This window comes from Neovison vison, chromosome 3, assembly GCF_020171115.1.
Source record: "Neovison vison isolate M4711 chromosome 3, ASM_NN_V1, whole genome shotgun sequence".
Taxonomy (NCBI): domain Eukaryota; kingdom Metazoa; phylum Chordata; class Mammalia; order Carnivora; family Mustelidae; genus Neogale; species Neogale vison.
This window is the reverse complement of record NC_058093.1, coordinates 18,147,513-18,166,631: the sequence shown is the minus strand read 5'-3', so window position 1 is coordinate 18,166,631 and position 19,119 is coordinate 18,147,513. Positions and strand designations below refer to the sequence as shown.

The window sequence follows — 19,119 nt, the reverse complement described above, 5'->3', positions numbered from 1 at the left end:
CAAACCAAAATAATTTCTCTCCGTGAATTCAGTGGACACACGTCAGGAGAAGCAGCACCAGAAGAGTTCTTCATATGTGAAATACACGACAATGAGGAGAAATGAGTGAAGTAATATGCAATAGAAAATCCTTTTTTAAAAAAACCCCTGCTCACATGGTTTGTGCTTTGAAATGCTATTTCCTGTCTTTAATAATTTTGGTTTGAGAAATTGGAGGAAATAAACCAGTGTGCCTTAAACGGTGGGTCAACAAGTGCAGAGTGACTTCAATGGCATTATTTTTATGTGCTTTTTTTGTCCCTACTCAGATGGAGAGGTTGAATTTTTATTCTTCCAGAAACTTACTGTTAAAATAAAATACGCAAACCACACTGGCTCATTTCTGATGCCCCCAAATCAACTGAAGCAATGTCACAGAGTTCTCCTTGATTCTTACTAATTAGGCTTTGAGCCAGAGGCCTGCAGTTGGAGACAATTTATCCTTTATGCCCACGTTAGGAATGAAAAAGGCAACATTTTCAATTTTCTTTTTGAATTTTTTTCCTCCCTAACAAGAAAGCACACTAAACTAAGTATTTTTTAATATGCTGTCACTGTATCTATACAGAAAACCTTCATGTATGGATAGGACTGGCCACAGTCCTATCCACAGTCCACAGTGCAATGGAGAAGCACCCACTGTGATCAGTAAGGTTAAGTGCCACCCAAACTAATTCCATCAAGAGAAAGAATATATGGCAGTTAGAGGAAACCCGAGGTACCTCACAAGTTACTGAACCTACAGTCAAGAAAGTACAGATTGTTTCAATATCTGGAGTTCATGAGCTCCTCCTCTTCAACAAGGCAATATGACATGATTACTGATAAACTGAAAATCAGCCCAAACGTGCACCATTTTATTTCCTTCCATGTTCCCAACGGGAAAGGATGTAACATTTATTGAGAGCCTACAGTATGCCAACGATTTGTGGTCGTTTGATTGTAGACAGTCAATAAATATTTGCTATCTAGATAAAATTAGAGATAAAGTTCAGTTTCTCTATTACCATTTTCTTTTAACCAGAGTATCAAAAATAAAATCATAAACTCACTACAAGGTGTTAAACTTTCATTTCTGTTGTTTCTCGCTTTACTAGAGTGTTAATGGAGTTTTCTATAGAGACTAGAAAGATATTAGTAACCATTATAGACAGAGCTATTATTTAGTCATACTAAAATTGTTTGCCTTTTCCAGAAATCTAATAATTTACAATAAGGACTGCTCTTCATTTATAGTAATTAATGGCTTTTTTCAATTTAATCAAGATTACTAGAGTAACGAGGATTTTAACAATTTTAGAACCAGTGGGGACCTTTATTTCCCCTAGTGACTCCACTGTCTTCATTAAAAATGAGAAAAGAAAACATGCAACAGAAAAGAAACATACCAGGGTGTGTATATGGATAACCTCTGAGTTGTGGAATTAAGCATGATTTTTATTTTTTTTTAATCTTTCCTGTATTTTCAAACTTCTCTACAATAAGCATGTATTCCTTCAATGGTCTTAAGAGTTATTTTTAAAATATAGAAGAGTACCACAGACAGAAGCCAACTGTGAATCTCTTCTTCAGATCGCAGCTGTTGACGCCTCCAACTAAGCTTTCTAGGCATGGGTGGGCGAGGGGATGGGGAACAGACAGAAGTGACACCTGATAAATCCCCGCCTCACCTAATGGAAGAGGACAGAGGCTAAGCCAGTTGAGCTCTGATCATCTTTTCAGGCATCTTTATACATCACTTGAAGAGCCAGCATCTAGAGCTTTAGAAGAATAAAGAGAAACTAACATGCCATGGAGAGAAATTCTGGAAAGCGTGAACATCTGCTTCCCTTGTAAAAGCCTTAAATCTGCTCTAAATCTAACTTCTGAAGGTGGATCCAAGAATTTTTTGTTCCAGTTCTAAAGTAACTAAAGACTGAATTTAAAAGTGGAACTGGTTCCTTTTTACAAATAGAAGAAGGAGAACAGAAATAGACTGTGAGGGCGTGACTATGATTCCTACAGAATTTTAATTTCATGGCCATATTCTGCAAATGCACGGAGAGTGTTAAACACACCCACTATTACTGAACATTACACATGCACCCGGACCAGCTACATCTCTTCAGGAATCGAGGACCATGGAGCTTCATACATTTTTAAAGTCATATTTTCCCATATGGACAATGCTACCATTCAGAGAGTTTAAATGAGTTTCATGAAAAACTAAGCAGATCAAATGATACTATTTCTACATGTGTTTTTCCTACCTACAGGGAAAGCATCATGATAATTATTTATAAAATGCCATTAGTGGTACCATGTAAAAGAAGAAGACATCATACATCGTGATGTATGATGTCACTGGGATCCTCCTTTTGTACTAGTGACTGCGGTTTCTCAGGTACAATGCTGTAGATGCTGTAGTAAGCCTATTGCAACGGATGCCTTTTTTAGATCTTTGAAAATCATATGAGGGATCGTGAATAGGGGGAATAATGAGAAAGTGATTACCATGTTCATGATGGCAAAGACTACACTATAACACAACGTAACGGAAGACAATGAGCCTGACACTGGGCCCTTGGGTCCTGGTCCCAGACCTGTGTCTGGTTACCTGGGTAATTATAGGATGTCACCTGACTTCAAGGTCTGGGTTTTCTCATCCACAAAACGAGGGTGGTTCTCATAGCCACTGAGACGCCTTCCAATTCTAAGATTTTAAGGGGCACCTGGATGGCTCAGTTATCTGAGCATCTGACTCGACTCCGGTGCCGGTCATGATCTCAAGGTCATGGGATTGAGTCCTGAGTAGAGGGCGGTAAAGAGTCTGCTTGAGAGTCTTTCTCTCTCCCTCTGCCCCTCCCCCTGCTCACTCTCCCTAAATAAATAAATAAGAAATAAATAAATTCTTTTTAAAAAATAAAAATTAAAAAAAATAAAATTCTAATTTCATTCCATCTGATGGCTGATTAAGACAAAGTCCAGATCTTTCATGTTCTCTTTGAAGAATGAAAGTTCTGTGAAGATTTTCAACTTCTTTCTAATCAAAGCTGTGTTTAAACAGAGCACAGAAAACTGCCCTCCAGAGGGACTCAAATATTGAGGAATGAGTAGTCTCACGTCAGCCAAAAGACTCTACCTATTAGAAAACTGGCATAGCATAGATAAACTATAAAATGATTAACATAAGTAATTATGGAAAAAGAAGGTTTAAAAGAACGAAAGGAAATTGGAAGGAAGGAAACTGGTATACTTACTTCTTCCTCATCTCAGTTCTAAACTAAGAGGAAATTTAAATTTTTTTGTATTTTGTATTGGTATTTGTATTGAAAGCAACACATCATTCTAGAATCCTTAATTCTGCAGTAACACGAATTATATATTTGAGTGGCAAAAAAACAAGATATTCTGATGTGTCGCCTTTCACATCTATTAAGTTGTTATACTGGCACCATTGGAAGGGTACCAACAAATCCAGTCCGCAATGAATTGAAACCGAAATCACACAAACCCTTGGGTCCTTCATCCTTGGGAGGGTGAAGGTTCCTGACTGGATCCCGGATGCTGCAGTCTGTCCCTGCCCAGGTGAAATCACAGATGCAGGTGGCTTCGTTACTGCACACCTGTGAAGAACAAAGAACACAGAGGGCACATTTTTGCTGTGCTTTTCTGAATAATGGCAATAACAGTAAAAGAGACACGGGGCAGGGCAGAAACTTTAAAAAACCATTTTGAATTTTTAAGTCCCCCATGGTTGAGAAGGAGAGACGATGGATACATTAAATTGTTGGTGTTTTCTTGTTAATGAGAGAGAGAGAGGTCCATTAAAAAGAAGAAACTTTTAACTAAATGTTAATTGTTGATGTTGAAAAATTATTTAAGTGCACAAATGTCTGATGATGTAGTTTTTTTCATAAGTAGTTGTTTCTAAGGAACATACTTTAGAAACACAAGCTTAATTCAAGAAATTAATAGATCCTGGGCTCCAGTGGCAAGGCCAGTGATTAAAGACCAGAAGACATAAATCACCAATGCCCTGTTTTACCTCACTGTGTCCAATATCACATTTGTTTGGTGGCACTGTCCCAACCGAATGAGCACCCCGCCCACCGCCCTTCTCTCAGTCAGCCAGGCTGAAGACCCTCTAGCATGATCTTTGTCTCCTTTTGCTTGTCCTGGAGACCAAACAGCATGCTGGAACAGGCCTGTAATTTAGATGAAATAAATCACCATCTGAAAACCAGAGACAGAGGCGTTTAAACTCTTCTCTGCCTGTGATATACATTCAGAGACCGATCTTTACAGGTGGCAAATTGAACATAAGCTTATTGCTGTAAGAAGCTTTTTAATCTGAAATGTTATAATATCACAATTATGATTAACGAGGCTGAATTTGAACTTTTATTTAACAGGACGAAAAAGTGGGAGGGGTAGTAGAGAATGAAGGGCCTTTCTAGGTGTTAAGTGCTATGATGTGTTTAGAACAGTAACTGGAAAGTCTCTCTGGGGCTTTTATTTTGACAGAGTGATTGCTCCACGTTGATGATGCTGAGCGCTTTATGTAAGGCATCTGATTTAATCCTCACTCTAGCAGCCCAGTGACTGAAAGAGGGTAAGTGACTTACCCAAAGTCAACAGGAGAACAAGAAGCAGAGCCAGGACTCAAACCCATGGCTCCATCTAGCCTCCAAATCCATGCTCTAAATCACTAAGCTACACTGCCCTCCCTCCATCCCACAAGCCTAGTATTCAACCAAATGTGAAACTCTAAATAGTCACTGGGCATGTCCTCCTTAGGCCTCTCTACCTCTTTATCCTCCACATTGTCTGCTAGCTATATTCTGAATTATGTTTACCTTCATTCCAGCATCTTCCTTTTACATCAGCACTCTCAAAATTTCTTCATGTCCCTTTTTTTCCCATTTCTAAAGTCTGTATTAATTTTTTGGAAATATCTTTCTTTGATTAAGCCACTTTAAATAATTATTAAGGGGCGCCTGGGTGGCTCAGTGGATTAAAGCTTCTGCCTTCGGCTCAGGTCATGATCTCAGGGTCCTGATCAAGCCCCGCATTGGGCTCTCTGCTCAGCAGGGAGCCTGCTTCCCTTCCTCTCTCTCTGCCTGTCTCTCTGCCTACTTGTGATCTCTATCTGTCTGTCAAATAAATAAAATCTTTAAAAAAATAATTATTAAAATTTGTTTCTAGATATTAAGCCCAGGTTTGCCAGGAAGTGTCTGCCCAACTGCTCCATAGAATTACAAATATAACTCATTCAACTAGAAACATAGTTCATGGAATTAGAAATACATGCAGGTTTGAGTAGAGACAGCCTCTTCTCTTCAGCTGGTAATGGTCTGATCATAACTATTCGACTTGAAACATGTGAATTCTATCAGTGATCCAAGCTCTAGTCTATGCGATCTGGCATACAGGATACAGGCTGAGTAGCTAAAAGGGAATTACTGGGAGGAATGAAGTTATTTTGAATGGTACAAAGTAATGCACATGGGGTCTACAGCTCTTTTAGGAACCATATCAATTTTCTTCCAACTCTTTAGATGTCAAGCTATAGACAATGTGGTAAATACAAATAGCCAGTGATAAAAGAAACAACAAGATAAAATCATATCAACACATATGGGTATTATCCTTAGCAGATAAGGATCTGAAGGAAATCATTATAGTCAGAGCATAGAGACTGGCAACACTCACAAAGGGAGAATGGCTAGAATGGAAGTCTAACCACTGTGAACTTTGAGGATGCCAGACCACAAAGGTTTGAACTGGAACACAGATGCTCACTTACCCCATGGCCTGAACAGACTTTACCCTTGGAATCGAGTGGGCAGCTACTCATATTTAGGGCCTGAATCTGTAGGCACTTCCGATCTAAACACATCATGGATGGACCACATGGCGTTCCATCTTCTACATAGCCCACATCTGTATCATCGTCTAAAATCACATGAGCACCACTAAAAGAGAGAGAGAGTCATACAACCATTAGCACCCTAGCTAGAAAGAGAAAGTCAACATGAATGAAGGCTTGCTCTTCAGGAAACTAAAGAGGCTGTCAGTCGACATGAATGGCTCCTAGTATTTCTCCACTTTTCCTTTTATTTCCCTTGTCCCCACTTCCCCTTAATAAAAAAGAGCACATTGACATGAAATCCTTCTCATTATCATTATTACACTATATGCCATCAGGAAAAAAAATGACATTTATTCCAGGAAGGATCTTATTGTCTAAGACTGGTTATAATGGTGTTCAGAACAATTTAAAAGAAAAAAACAGGGGCGCCTGAGTGGCTCAGTTGGTTGTGTCTGACTCTTGGTTTCAGCTCAGGGCATCAGCGGGCTCCATGCCCAGTGGGGAGTCTGCTTAAAGATTCTCTCCTTGTGCCCCCCCCCACCGCCCACAAGCTCCTACACACCCATGTGTGCTATCTTTCAAATAAATAAATGTTAAAAAAAAAGCAAAAAAAAAAAAGGCAATCATTACACCAAGAGAATTTTATTCATTTTGTTTACCTAATCAATTTCCTAAATTTTGTTCAGAAAAATTTTTGCATGTTTCCAAATTTTACATTCACTTACATAAGGTGAAGGTTTGCTACTCTAAGGATACTACAGATAAAAGTTTGCAGATGCTAAAGGCAGTTCTGTAGGGGAATCCCAATAGTGTTTTGGGCAACAACAATACCATCTGAATGAAAGCATAGCATCTTAGAATTATGACTACTTTGAAGGGAACTATACTTACTTGGAACATGATATGACTTCCTGGTTTTAAAAAAAGCTTCATACACCCTGTGCCTTGTTCTCACAGATACTTGGATATCAAATGTTTGCCTACAGTATAAATAGTATTTTAATAAATGCATTCTGTGATTGACTACTCATTAAGCCATCATCTAAACCAGAAATATGTTATATGAAGTATAGCTTAAACTGCCTTTTTTTTTTGTCATAAAAAATAAAATACACATAGTGTTCAAATAGTGACCTATTCCAATGCTCAAAGCTTTAATCATGGGTCAAAATGGTTACTGTTAAGTCTACTTGATGACCATAATCAGTGAGCGTCCCACTACTAAAAGTGGTCTGATTTTTGGGCAAATGTAATTTGCAAATCAATATACAACTTTGTTTTTTTTATTTTTTTTAAATAACTCTAAAGGTAAAAGGCGATCATAAAATCAAAGTCAACATTCCTCTTGTGTGAAACAGAAAAATTTCACCGGATTTTTCTGAATTTGTAATTCTTGGGATTCATTAGGTTTTCAAACATTTAACATATTACCTGCAGTCAATCACTCGGCCTTGATGGTAGAAGGAAGTTGGGATGATCTCACCCTGAAGCTGACCAATACGCGGAGCTCGAGTAAGATTGGTACAGAGTAAAAACCCACAGAACACATCACTGAGCATGTTAAATAAAAACAAACAGAACAGGACAGGAAGAATCAAGCTCAAAATAATCAAAACTATTCAGTCTACATATATTCAAAAATTGAAAATATTTTCTCTCCTTCTAAATAAAAATGTGTGTTCAGATTTCGTTGGTTGGCTATGACCCCCCTCCTTCCTTGCTAACAGGAGCACAGTTTTGTCTGGGCAGCAACATACACAGCCTCAAAGGACGGATCGTGGCTGGCTGAAGCTAGTCATGGCACCCCGGACTCCTACACCCGCTGTCCTTGCCGTCCCACTCTCCCTGCCCTAATAGAGCTAAAAGTGGCCTCTGGATGTTGAGATGTGAGGAGAAGCCAGCTAGGAAGTTGCTAGGGGAGAATGTTGCTTCTGGACAAGAGGTTAGAGCATGACAGGGAGAAAGACCTTTTGTTCCGACTCCCACGCTACCAGCCTTTGGATGTGCGGCTTTGGCATCCACCTTGCTATAGTGAGCTCACAGCACAAAAATACACACCCAACATGCTAAGCATTCCAGAGCAGAGGGGAGAAATCATCTGGATCTTTAGTGACATCGCTAAATGACTCAGCCCACCTGAGAGCAGCTACGTCCAGCCTCTCTGCTAAGTAAACAATGAACTCCCTCTTAAAAAAGGGCAAGAAATTGAAATGACACATTAAAAAAAAAGAGAGAGAGAGAGAGAGAGATCCATATCCAATAAATGCATGAAAATGTACTAAATTCCATTGGTCATCAGAAAAATGCAATAAAACCACAATAATGTAGCAGTTTATACCCACCAGGATGGAGGAAACTAGAAAGTTTGATGATACCGAGTGCTGGTTCAGTATGTAACTCCACAACATTCTCATGTACATATTATTGATGGTCAGGTTTGCTATCAAGCCCATTTTAGAAAACTGTGACATCATACAGTGACATGGAAAATACACATACCCTTTGACTTAGCAAATTTTATTCTAGATGTAGGCATTAGAAGAATGTCTACAAATGTGCACTAAGTTACATGTACAAAAATACCCATGGCTGCGTGGTTCCTAACAGCTAACACATGGACACAACCTAAATGCCTGTTTTTGCAGAGTGGGGACTACATCATGGTATGTGAGCATGAATACAAATGATAATAAAACCAATGAACAATAAATATGAATAGTGACATACACCATGCAAGATGCTTAAAATGCTCAACTTAAGAGGCAAAATACAAAATAATACATGAAGTATGATTCCCAAACGTTATACCAAACTTTTAGGCAAAATACATCATTGAGGGAGGAAAACTGAGGCAGCCAAACTCTAAAAGGCAAGAAAATAATTGTCATAAAAGTCAGGATGAGTAGTACCTCCCGGAGCAAAATAAAGGCACCTTATGAAAGGATACATTTTCTGCAATGCTGTGAGTTCTATTTCTTGATCCAGGAAGGGATGACATGGGAGCTCATGTGATAATTATTTGGCAAACTGTCCATTTGTGTATTGTTCACTTTCTCCTTCTATGTTCTATTTCCCAACTTTTGAACATTTCAGAAAACAAACATTAATTTTCTTCAACTCAGTGGTGGTTAGATATTCTGTTAATAGCTAGTCAAAAGCTACCTTTAATAATGATCTAATCCAGTGCCTTCCAAACTTTTTGAAGAAACAAAGATACAGAGAAATGATCAGGTTTGTTTAAGGACATTAAGCTAATGAATGAAGCTAATGAAATCCAGGTGTTCAACCACATGGATTTTTACGACTTTAGGCCCCACTTCCTCCTAGTCTCTGGCCCCTCAGAAAGAAGAGCAGTATTTTGGAACATCTGTGCCTCACTCGTGAGACATGAGGTGGGAAGTTCTGTCCTATTATTTTTGTTTAATTTTTAAGAAACTATGGTCAAAGATTTATTGCCTCATCAGACCTCATCCACCATCAAGGACTGCCTGGAAGAGCAAAGTTTCATGAAGCACAGCACACAGATCATTAACTAGAAAAATAAACCTTCCTTAAATCCTTCCTCGGCTTCCGAATTAGAAGAATCCTCACTGTTAGGGAAGGATAATGAAGGAAATTTGGCCCATAACTTGATGGTCCTATCATAGCTCCATGCCATTGAGGTAACCTTAATAAACTACTAAATCACAATTTTAATGTTCCTCAACTAATCCGGGGAAAATATTACCAATGTACTCTGAAAATATCTCATTTTCTCATTTCCTGAATATCTCATTTCCTGAAAAAAAAGATTCCTATGGAATGCACTAACTAGATGATTTTTAGAAGGGGAAAAAATTTGATATGGACATTAGATGTTTAATGAAATCAAATGGTGTTGCACTCACGGAACAATCAAAAATATATATTACTTTGGATTGTCTCCCAAATAGATACATAGTCTACATATTTTGCTTGTAGAGCTCTGTGCATACTAGGACATTCATAGGCCATATGTTCCAGCAAAATTAAGACCTGACAGCATTGCATAATACCTTAGCAAAGTGTCTTTTCAAAACAAGCATCAAGTAAAATATGACATATGAGAAATGTTCTGAAGTTTACAGAAATGTTGTTGAGTCTATGCTATGGTTAACAGCTTGGACCACAGCCATTTGCTTCTAGATATACTAACGTGTTTTATATACCTGGGAAAAAGTCCCACTTCAGACTCCTTTGCTCATTGGAGAGTCTGCTTCTCCCTTTCACCTTCCCCCTACTTGTACTTTCTCTCTCTCTCTCTCTCTGTCAAGTGAATAAATAAAATCTTTAAAAAAAATCATTAACATTTATTTTGTGCTCAAATCACATTTGAATCAGGGCTTCCAAATCACTCATCGTGCCCCCAAAGCTGACCACTCACTGTTTGCTGCACTGGATCCAGCGGTCTCCGTCCCTCCCACAGTTCCCCTTCTCAGTGCCTTCTGTGTTCAGCTTCTCATAACAGAACTTGTCAGACCCGGAAGCCTCTTGGAGAAGAACACACGAAGACCATGTGTTTTAGTGGCCTTTGTTATGCACAACCAGCAGCATGCATGTAAATGTTTAACAACTGATTCTCCAGAAAAAGAAAAAAAAATCCGGACATATAGCATTTGCCCATTTCCATGGTGTAAATACCATCGTGTCAATTTCCATGATGTAACATATGGCTAATTTTAAGCTATCAATGGGATAGTGACAGGTTTCTGAAATTCCTCAGAATTTAACACTTGGCTCATGCAAGCTACTCCAAGACAGCTCCAACACGCTGCTGTTTTTAACTTGAGAAACAAACTGATTCCTAATTCTTGTTGGTGGGTTTGAGGGAGGGAAAGAGAAATGGTCATCAGCAGGAATTAGGGAGGTGGCACGTAGAAAACGAAGAAAGACTCTTAGGCCTGTTTTATACAAGTATTAAAAGATATTATAAAGTCTTAGGCAATTAAGGTTTTATGTCACACTTGGGTTTTGGTATTTAAACATTTTAAAAGACAAATGCACCTCTATTATCTTTCCTCTGTCAAAATTGAAGCACTGAAAGTAAATCTTTCAGTTAAATGATATTTGCCAAACATGGAAATCACTCCTGCAGGGGTTCTGTTCTCCTTTTGCGTGCTTTATCTTCCTTTGAGGGTGACTTAGTCTTAGCCAATAAGACAGACCCATTCCTCTCTGTCATCTGGTCCCCATGAACCGAAGTTCACAGGTCAGGCACTATAAATGTCAGGAAGAGAGTAAGTGCACTGGGATGCCTGGGTGGTTCAGTCAGTTAAGCATCTGCTTTCAGCTCAGATCATGATCCTGGGGTCCTGGGATCAAGACCCATGTAGCAAGGCTCCCTGCTCGGTGGAGAGCCTGCTTCCCCCTCTCCTTCCCCTCACCCTACCCCCATTCATGCTCTTTATCTCTCTCTCAAATAAATTATTTTTTGTAAATCTTAAAAAAGAGAGAGAGAATGTGCATTAACATTCATGGAACATACTGAGAGCAAGGACCTCGTATGCAAATCTCTGGGTCTGCACCTCAGGAAGGACCTGCATTTCTTCTCTTCAAAGTGAGACGATACAACTACAGAATTTAAAAAATAAGTCTGGTACTTCCCCAGGGTAAAGGGACAGAAGGCTAATCTGAGGGGTAATGGTTAAATACAAGGTACAGAGTGAATCACACAAGTGGCTGGATAATGAATGTGACTGTCACACTGAACTCAATCTTTGCATGTGCATGTGACATCCCCGTCAAGTGGGACATGGCTTTTTTTGGATGACCAGTCCCCAGCTTCAACAGATGTTTTCTGTGGTTCCGTGACTGAGATTCGCAGTTCTCTTTATTCTCACCCCTTCCTAGAGTTTTTAAAAAATCATCACTTCAGGGGCACCTGGGTGGCACAGTCAGTTAAGCATCCAACCGTTGGTTTCAGCTCAGGTCATGGTTTGGGGTTGTGGAATTGAGCCCTCTGTTGGGATCTGCACTTAGCATGGAATCTGCTTGAGACTTTCTTTCCCTCTCTCTCTGCCCCCACCTTCTCTCTCTCTAAAATAAATAGATCTTAAACAAAATAAAATAAAAACTCCTCTCCAAGCTATGTCTTCAGCAAGATTGGCAGAGCAGGATAACATCAGAGAAGCCCGTGTGTCATCACCAAGCAGGAAAATGCAACTTACTTGTCCCCCAGACATGCTGGCACTGGTTGTCCCGAGTCTTGCATTCCCCATTGTAACAGCGGCCCTGGGCACAGGGACACACATTAGGAGGCCCACACAGCCCGTTTCCTTGCCCCCAGATTTGGACTGCAAGGTCTCCTTTTGTTGTTTTTAGATAAGTTGATTCGTTTTTCACTCCATACCCCAATATTTTCACAGTGAGAATAAAAATCACAAACATCTTAAGGGAAGCAGAGTAGACAGTTAAATTCTAAAACTCAGAACAGATCTTGTAGGACAGCTCTTTAAGTAAAAATTAACCATCTGAAATTTTAAATTTTACGGAAAACAAACAATGGTACACTTCCTTGGCCGATTCCAAAATGATTTTTAGCTTCTTTTGGGTATGAATGTTATATCAGAACATGGCTTCGGAAAAGACAAAACCCATAAGATCACATATGATAACACATTCTAACAGTCATATTTTCCCACAATAGGCTGACATTACTGAAAGATGGTCATAACTCAATAAATTAGATTCTTAATTCTTTAGTCATTATATTTTTTCCCTTGTCTTCAGTCTGGACAATTTGTCACCAGAGTTTAATATCATACTATATTTAGTCACCAGAATTTAATATCATACTATATTTAGTATTTGATATGTCATGAAGCCACCTCGAATTGGAAGTCCATTACAATAATGTATGGTTCTCTGAGATGTCATTTCCCTTCGAAGATACATTCATCAGAAGGAAAAAAAAACCTTCACAAACTAGTCCTTTTAAAATTATATCAAAAACTTATAGCCTGGCATGCCTGGGTGGCTCAGTTGGTTAAGCGACTGCCTTTGGCTCAGGTCATGATCTTGGGGTCCTGGGATCGAGTCCCACATCAGTCTCCCCGCTATGGGGGAGCCTGCTTCTCCCTCTTCCCTGCTATGCTCTCTCCCTCTCTCTCAAATAAATAAATAAAATCTTAAAAAAAGAAAAAAGAAAAAACTTATAGCTCAGCATACCTGATTTTGATTGCATGCATATCCATCTTGCTTATGAAGGTTTGGTGGGCACTGAAAAAATAGAATGTTTTTTGTTAATGTTCAACATAAGTACTTTCACATTATGTGTATAATTTATGAAAATGCAAAAAAAGGAAGCATGGTGAATATATAATTGGGAATGTTTAGAAAAACACAAGTGACCCCTTAAATAGATTATCCAAACAATTTCTTCTATTATTGGTAAAAAGAATAAATTTACCCATTCAGTGAGTACTTTTTATTTCTCTGTCTTCCTTGAGGTGGACTAGAATAAGAGCTTGCATTCACTTGGCTACAGAGTCAAAAGCAGAAGGAATTAAAATGGACAACGAAGGGCATGAATCAGCTTGTTATGTAGGAGTAGACACATTTGGGTTCTAACTCACAGGACCTTTCTCGGACCTGGGAAATGTCAAATCTGCATTTGACACCCCTGACGATCACTTCTAGGTCACATTACTGAAAAAGAAGAAACACTCTTTCAACTCAACGTGAGTGCTCATCTCTGTTACATCTCTGACCTCTCTGATGTGCTACTAAAACAATTGTGATGGGATGGTTATTTCTTTTTCCAGGTCCACTTACCGAGTCTTTGTTTAAAAGTACACTTCATTTTCCCAAACATCATCCTGAATGAATTAAAATTTTTGCTCCCCATGAACTTAATTTGCCACATTTGAGAGAACTGGAGACGGTTCAAGTCAAAGGCTCTGTAGTACAGTGTTCAAAGCAAATATGCAAAGAAAAAGCAATATACAGGGAAAGCAAATGAGGAAGAAACACAGTAATATGCACCAAGGTCTCTCCCAGAGTCTTTGCCTTCTCAGTAAAGGACAGTTCTGCTTTTCCCATTGGTCAGACCCCAAACCATGAAGCCATCCTCTGTGTCACTCCTTCCCTCACACCTTTCTTATAGTCGGTCAACAAATCCTATGAAGTCTACTTCCAACCAGAATCACATCTGGCTACTTTTCTCCGTCTTCACTGCCAACCCCCAGTCCAATCCGCCATCATTCCTCACCTGAATCATGCATCAGCCTTCAACTGATTACCCTGCTTCTGCCCTCATCTGTTTCAGCAACTGGAGCGTCCTTCTAAAGACATAAATCACATCACACTGCTCCTCTGCTTGATGGCTTTCCAATGTCCTCAATGGACGTCAGAGTTCAACATGATAGGCATATTTCCGTCCCAATCCATCCTCTCTCTGACCCCATCCGTGCTCTGCCATGACCGAGCTGACTCTTTGCGAATGGGCCACGCATGCTTCTACCCTATGGCTTTGCCCTGTTCTTCCTTCAATCTTCCCCCAGGTTTCTATATGGTTTGCTCTCAAAAACTGGAACTCCTCCCATGTTGGCCTTCTCTGTTCTCCATTGCCTGGGTGTTTTTCTTCTCCATAGGACTTACCACCTCTTACTCATATATGTTACTTATTTGTTTGTCTATGGTCCCCATCCCGATGTGAGTTCCACACACGCAGGGATGGTATGCATTGTTCCCTGTGCCCCCATCGCATCTAGAACAAAACTGGGCTCAGTGGCTATGGAGTAGGTGCTCATTTACTGTTGGCTAACTGGATAAATAAATGAATGACCCACACAGACACAATTAAGCTCCTCTGTTCTGGGGTGCCTGGGTGGCTTAGTTGGTTAACTGCCTGCCTTTGGCTCAGGTCATGATCTCGAGGTCCTGAAATCGAGTCCTGCATCAGGCTCCCTGCACAGAGGGGAGTCTGCTTCTCCCTTTCCCTTTGGCCCTCCCTGCAACTTGTGCTCTCTCAAATAAATAAATAAAATCTTCTTTAAAAATGTTACTCTGTTCTGCACATATCAAACTGTTTATCAGGTTCACTACAGAAAGGTAATAGAACTAATTTAGAATTTGTAATTGCGGGGCACCTGGGTGGCTCAGTGGGTTAAAGCCTCTGCTTTCGGCTCAGGTCATGATCTCAGGGTCCTGGGATCGAGCCCCGCATTGGGCTCTCTGCTCAGCAGGGAGCCTGCTTCCCTTCTGCTCTGCCTGCTGCTCTGCCTACTTGTGATCTCCCTCTCTGTCAAATAAATAAATAAAAATCTTAAAAAAAAAAAAGAATTTGTAATTGCTAAGAAGCACTAACTCACAAAAGAACACTTTGAGATAAAATGCTTTAGTTCTACATCTTTCTAAAGACTTTCATATAAGCTTTCATTGACTACAGCTTTTCAATCAATCTGATGGTGACTATTCAAAGACATAATTATCAGTACCAAAACCTGGCCTACTGGGCCAACAGTACAGAAACACAGATCCTTGTGGCCTCCTTCATCCAGCCAAATCCACTCCAAATGCAATCAGTATCTTATTAATCGACTAACAGTAATTATTCACTTACTCCAAGACCGATACAATCACACTGAACAAAAATCCAAAAGAAATGTTGCTACTAGAATAGGTATATCAGGGTCTAAAATTAATTTATCACAGTTGGCTTTTGTGATGTTTCAATAAAAAAAAATTTGTAGAACTTTTATTAATTAAAAAAAAGCCCCAATTATAAACTGTTGTAGCTACACGCAAGATTTCTAATCCATTTATTTTTTGTATAGGCTAATAAAAGCAAGTTGCTTATCACTGAAATATTTAACATGGGAAATTATGGAATGTCTTACATTCTCTGGGGACATTTAAAACAGAAGAACCATAAATTTGTGTGCTTTATTCTGCCTGTGAGTAGAGCTCTTGATTCAGTCTCTAAATGCCATTCCAGCCCCCAGTTTCAGGCTGTGCAGGAAAGTTCATGGGAGGCAGGCTTCAACAGTGCAGCAGCATTTAAATGTGCTTATTTTTAATTGTGTTATGTCACCATATATTGCAGCAAAGACACATTTCCCACAGCTTTCAAAAATACCTTTATTATATCATCCAGTATCATTTGCCAAGGATTTCTCTCAGTTGCACAAGTAATGTTTATTCTGTGATAAACTGTGAATTTAAAAAGTAGCTCAGAGGCCTCAGTAAAGGCTAATATCAAAATAAAGCAAAGACGTGAGATACAAGGCAAAAAGCCATAGTGTTGCCAATGGTGCCAATTCTCAAAGATGCAGATAGTCTCTGAGATCCCCTTCTTCCTAATCATAATTAGTATCATTAAATTCAAGACTCACTGTCTATTACAAAGCAGAAGAATTCTGGGGGATCTTAACTCCCTCTACTCCAATTATCTATTTCAGGCACATTCTGGTCATATAAGGAAATTACTGCTAAAAGAACATGTTATTCTAACATACCACTGAGAAATTCATTTAACAGCTCAATTTCCACCTTACATACATGAAGCAAAAAACATTTGGGGCGCCTGGGTGGTTCAGTTGATTAAGCATCCAACTCTCGATTTTGGCTCAGGTCATGACCTCAAGGCCTTGAGATCGAGCCCCACTTTGGGCTCACGCTCAGTGCGGAGTCTGCTTGTCCCTTTCCCTCTCTGTGCCTGCTCGCTCTTGCTCTCACTCCCACGCTCTCTCTCTAATATATAAGATCTTTAAAAAATTGTTTAAAAAATTTATACAGTAGACTATTAAGTTGAACATAGAGCCCTCATTATAAAAAAAACCTCACTTCCAGTCAGGAACTAAAGGCTGAAATGAAAAAACTGTACTTCGAAAATAGCTGAACACACAGAACCCAAACCATATATGATGGGTATAAGAATAGTAGTATTCTACAAAACTAAAAATATAACTCGGTGAAACAGCACACCAGTATTGTCACAAAACATAAAACTTGGCACAAAACACAGAACCCACAATTCTAACACTTTTACTATATTCTAGGAAAACGCAAAGAAACCTATTTACATATCTAAATAGAAGAAACAGATATGCATAAAAATCAATACAGAACAGTGTGAACATATTTCACTGTATCACATCCTTAAAAGTGTCCCTTTGAATTGAATCTTAGAAAATATATCAAGAACGTTCAAAAAGGTTAGTTAGAAACCTTTGTCTCCCCCTCCTCTTGTTCGTTCCCAGTGAAGGGAACTCAGACTCCCTCCAGCTACTCCGCCCTCCCCTCCCCCTGAGCCAGGTAGACTGACTGAATGACTGACCAACCTGGGAAGAATTACTAGCCCTTTGGCTCGCTTCCGCCATTCTCCTCTTGCCTATCCACATAAATCATACTATCCTCGCTGCTCCTCCAAGACATGTAAGACAAGGGCCCATCCCTGCAAGGAGAAGTCATTCAAGACCTACTCTTGTCAATAAGCTTTTCCTACAGCCTGAATCTAGGATCTATAAAGAGGCTCACTTAGCTCTCACACCAAGTTACAGCTTTCAGCTTGGCCATATTCACAATGAAAGATGGTATTTTGACCTCCAACCATATTCTATTATGGGGAGCCCCGTGGAAACCATAATACCCGGCAAAAGACAACTCCATTTCTGGGCCATTTACCCTAAGGAGAAAACCCTGAACAAGAAATACTCGTAAAGATCTTCACTGCCATATTAATTATAATAATGAAAAACCGCCAACAACCTAAATATCCCCCAATGAATAACAAGTCCCGAGTCAACTAATGAATCCACATGACAGACTCATGCAATTGTAAAAAGCATATTTATAAAAACTGTGGAATGGTACAGGACCATGCTTTTGAAGTCATAAAAAATAAAAGTAGAATGAAATTCAAAATTCTTACCTATTCCCTAACTGCCCTGATTCCTGACTTCCTCTTGATTTTTTTCCCCACTACTCTTCAGTAATTCCTGCTCTCATTCCATTTCTTGAAGAAGCCAAGCTTCCTTACTTGCTGTTTTCGGACTAGATCCTCCTTCTGTGCCTTTCTATTTAAATACCAAGTCCTGGGGCGCCTGGGTGATTCAGTGGGTTTAAGCCTCTGCCTTCGGCTCAGGTCATGGTCTCAGGGTCCTGGGATCGAGCCCCGCATCAGGCTCTCTGCTCAGCAGGGAGCTTGCTTCCCTCTCTCTCTCTGCCTGCCTCTCTGCCTGCCTCTCTGCCTACTTGTGATCTCTGTCTGTCAAATAAATAAATAAAATCTTTAAAATTAATAAATAAAAAGAAAAATCAATAAATAAATAAATACCAAGTCCTCCAGGAAAATACACCTGCGCACCCCAACTAAAGCCCCCCACCCCACATCCCACACCACCTTACGTTACACTTAGCACCACCAGATGTTTTTGTTAACTTACTTCTCCACCCAGCAGAATATAAGCTCCACAAGTGCAAGGACTTGACTATCTCGTATCCCAGCATTTACAGCAGTGCTTGCCTGGCACACAGCAGGTGCTCAGCAAATGTCCATTTGAATGAAAAATGAAGACTCAAAAATAATGTGATTTAAATTTCTAAAACATAAGAATTATATAAAGAAGGAATGCTAGTAGACAACATTAATTATGTTATAGTAATAGGGGGCATGATGCTAGGACCTTGCCAGTGGGGGAGAGTTGGTGACAGAACCAAGAGAGGTGGACACCTGCTCCCGGTCCCTTCTTTAATCAGATAAGTATTCCTTGTTCTCTGCTTTCTACAGTGGGCATCCAACCAATTTTTTTCTTAAAAGAAAGGGTTTGGTGGCTTAAAAATGTTTGAAAACAGTACATTAATTCTTCATCAGTGTGAATATGCTATTTTAGATGTGGGGACAGAAAGAAAAATCAATTCATTGGGTAGAAACCATATAAAGGAAACTAATTATGAAGCGGAAATTTGGAAGAAAAAAGAGATCTAGGTCCAAGAAACACAATAAATATTCCTAAAATAAAGGCATTTTGGAGATCTAGAAATTACTAGAAAATAAAGTAAAACAAAACAAAAAACAAAGAAGCCAAACAATCATATTCACACATGTAGCCCAACTGAAAGCTTTCCAATGTGTACAATATTTGCAAGTAAAATGTATTATTTAAAAACTCAAGTTTGTCATACCTGGCCAGAGTCTCCAGTACAATATTCAGTAATATCACACCCGTTGACAGCATCCCGACATTCATACCCTCGTGGCTGAAACT

The 19,119-nt window shown here is 39.4% G+C and overlaps 1 protein-coding gene across 3 annotated transcripts in view; it reads right to left on the bottom strand.

The window, feature by feature from the left end:
* The window catches only part of ADAM23 (ADAM metallopeptidase domain 23), a 166,581-nt gene that overhangs the window by 19,126 nt on the left and 128,336 nt on the right, over positions 1-19,119 (bottom strand). For all 3 annotated transcript variants that reach the window (XM_044241418.1, XM_044241419.1, XM_044241420.1), the window contains exons 18-24: positions 19,037-19,117; positions 13,079-13,129; positions 12,079-12,142; positions 10,296-10,401; positions 7,325-7,444; positions 5,828-5,996; positions 3,533-3,644 (exon numbers count right to left, since the gene is read on the bottom strand). In XM_044241418.1, the coding sequence (XP_044097353.1) occupies positions 3,533-3,644; positions 5,828-5,996; positions 7,325-7,444; positions 10,296-10,401; positions 12,079-12,142; positions 13,079-13,129; positions 19,037-19,117 (703 nt within the window). The remainder of the gene's footprint in view (positions 1-3,532; positions 3,645-5,827; positions 5,997-7,324; positions 7,445-10,295; positions 10,402-12,078; positions 12,143-13,078; positions 13,130-19,036; positions 19,118-19,119) is intronic.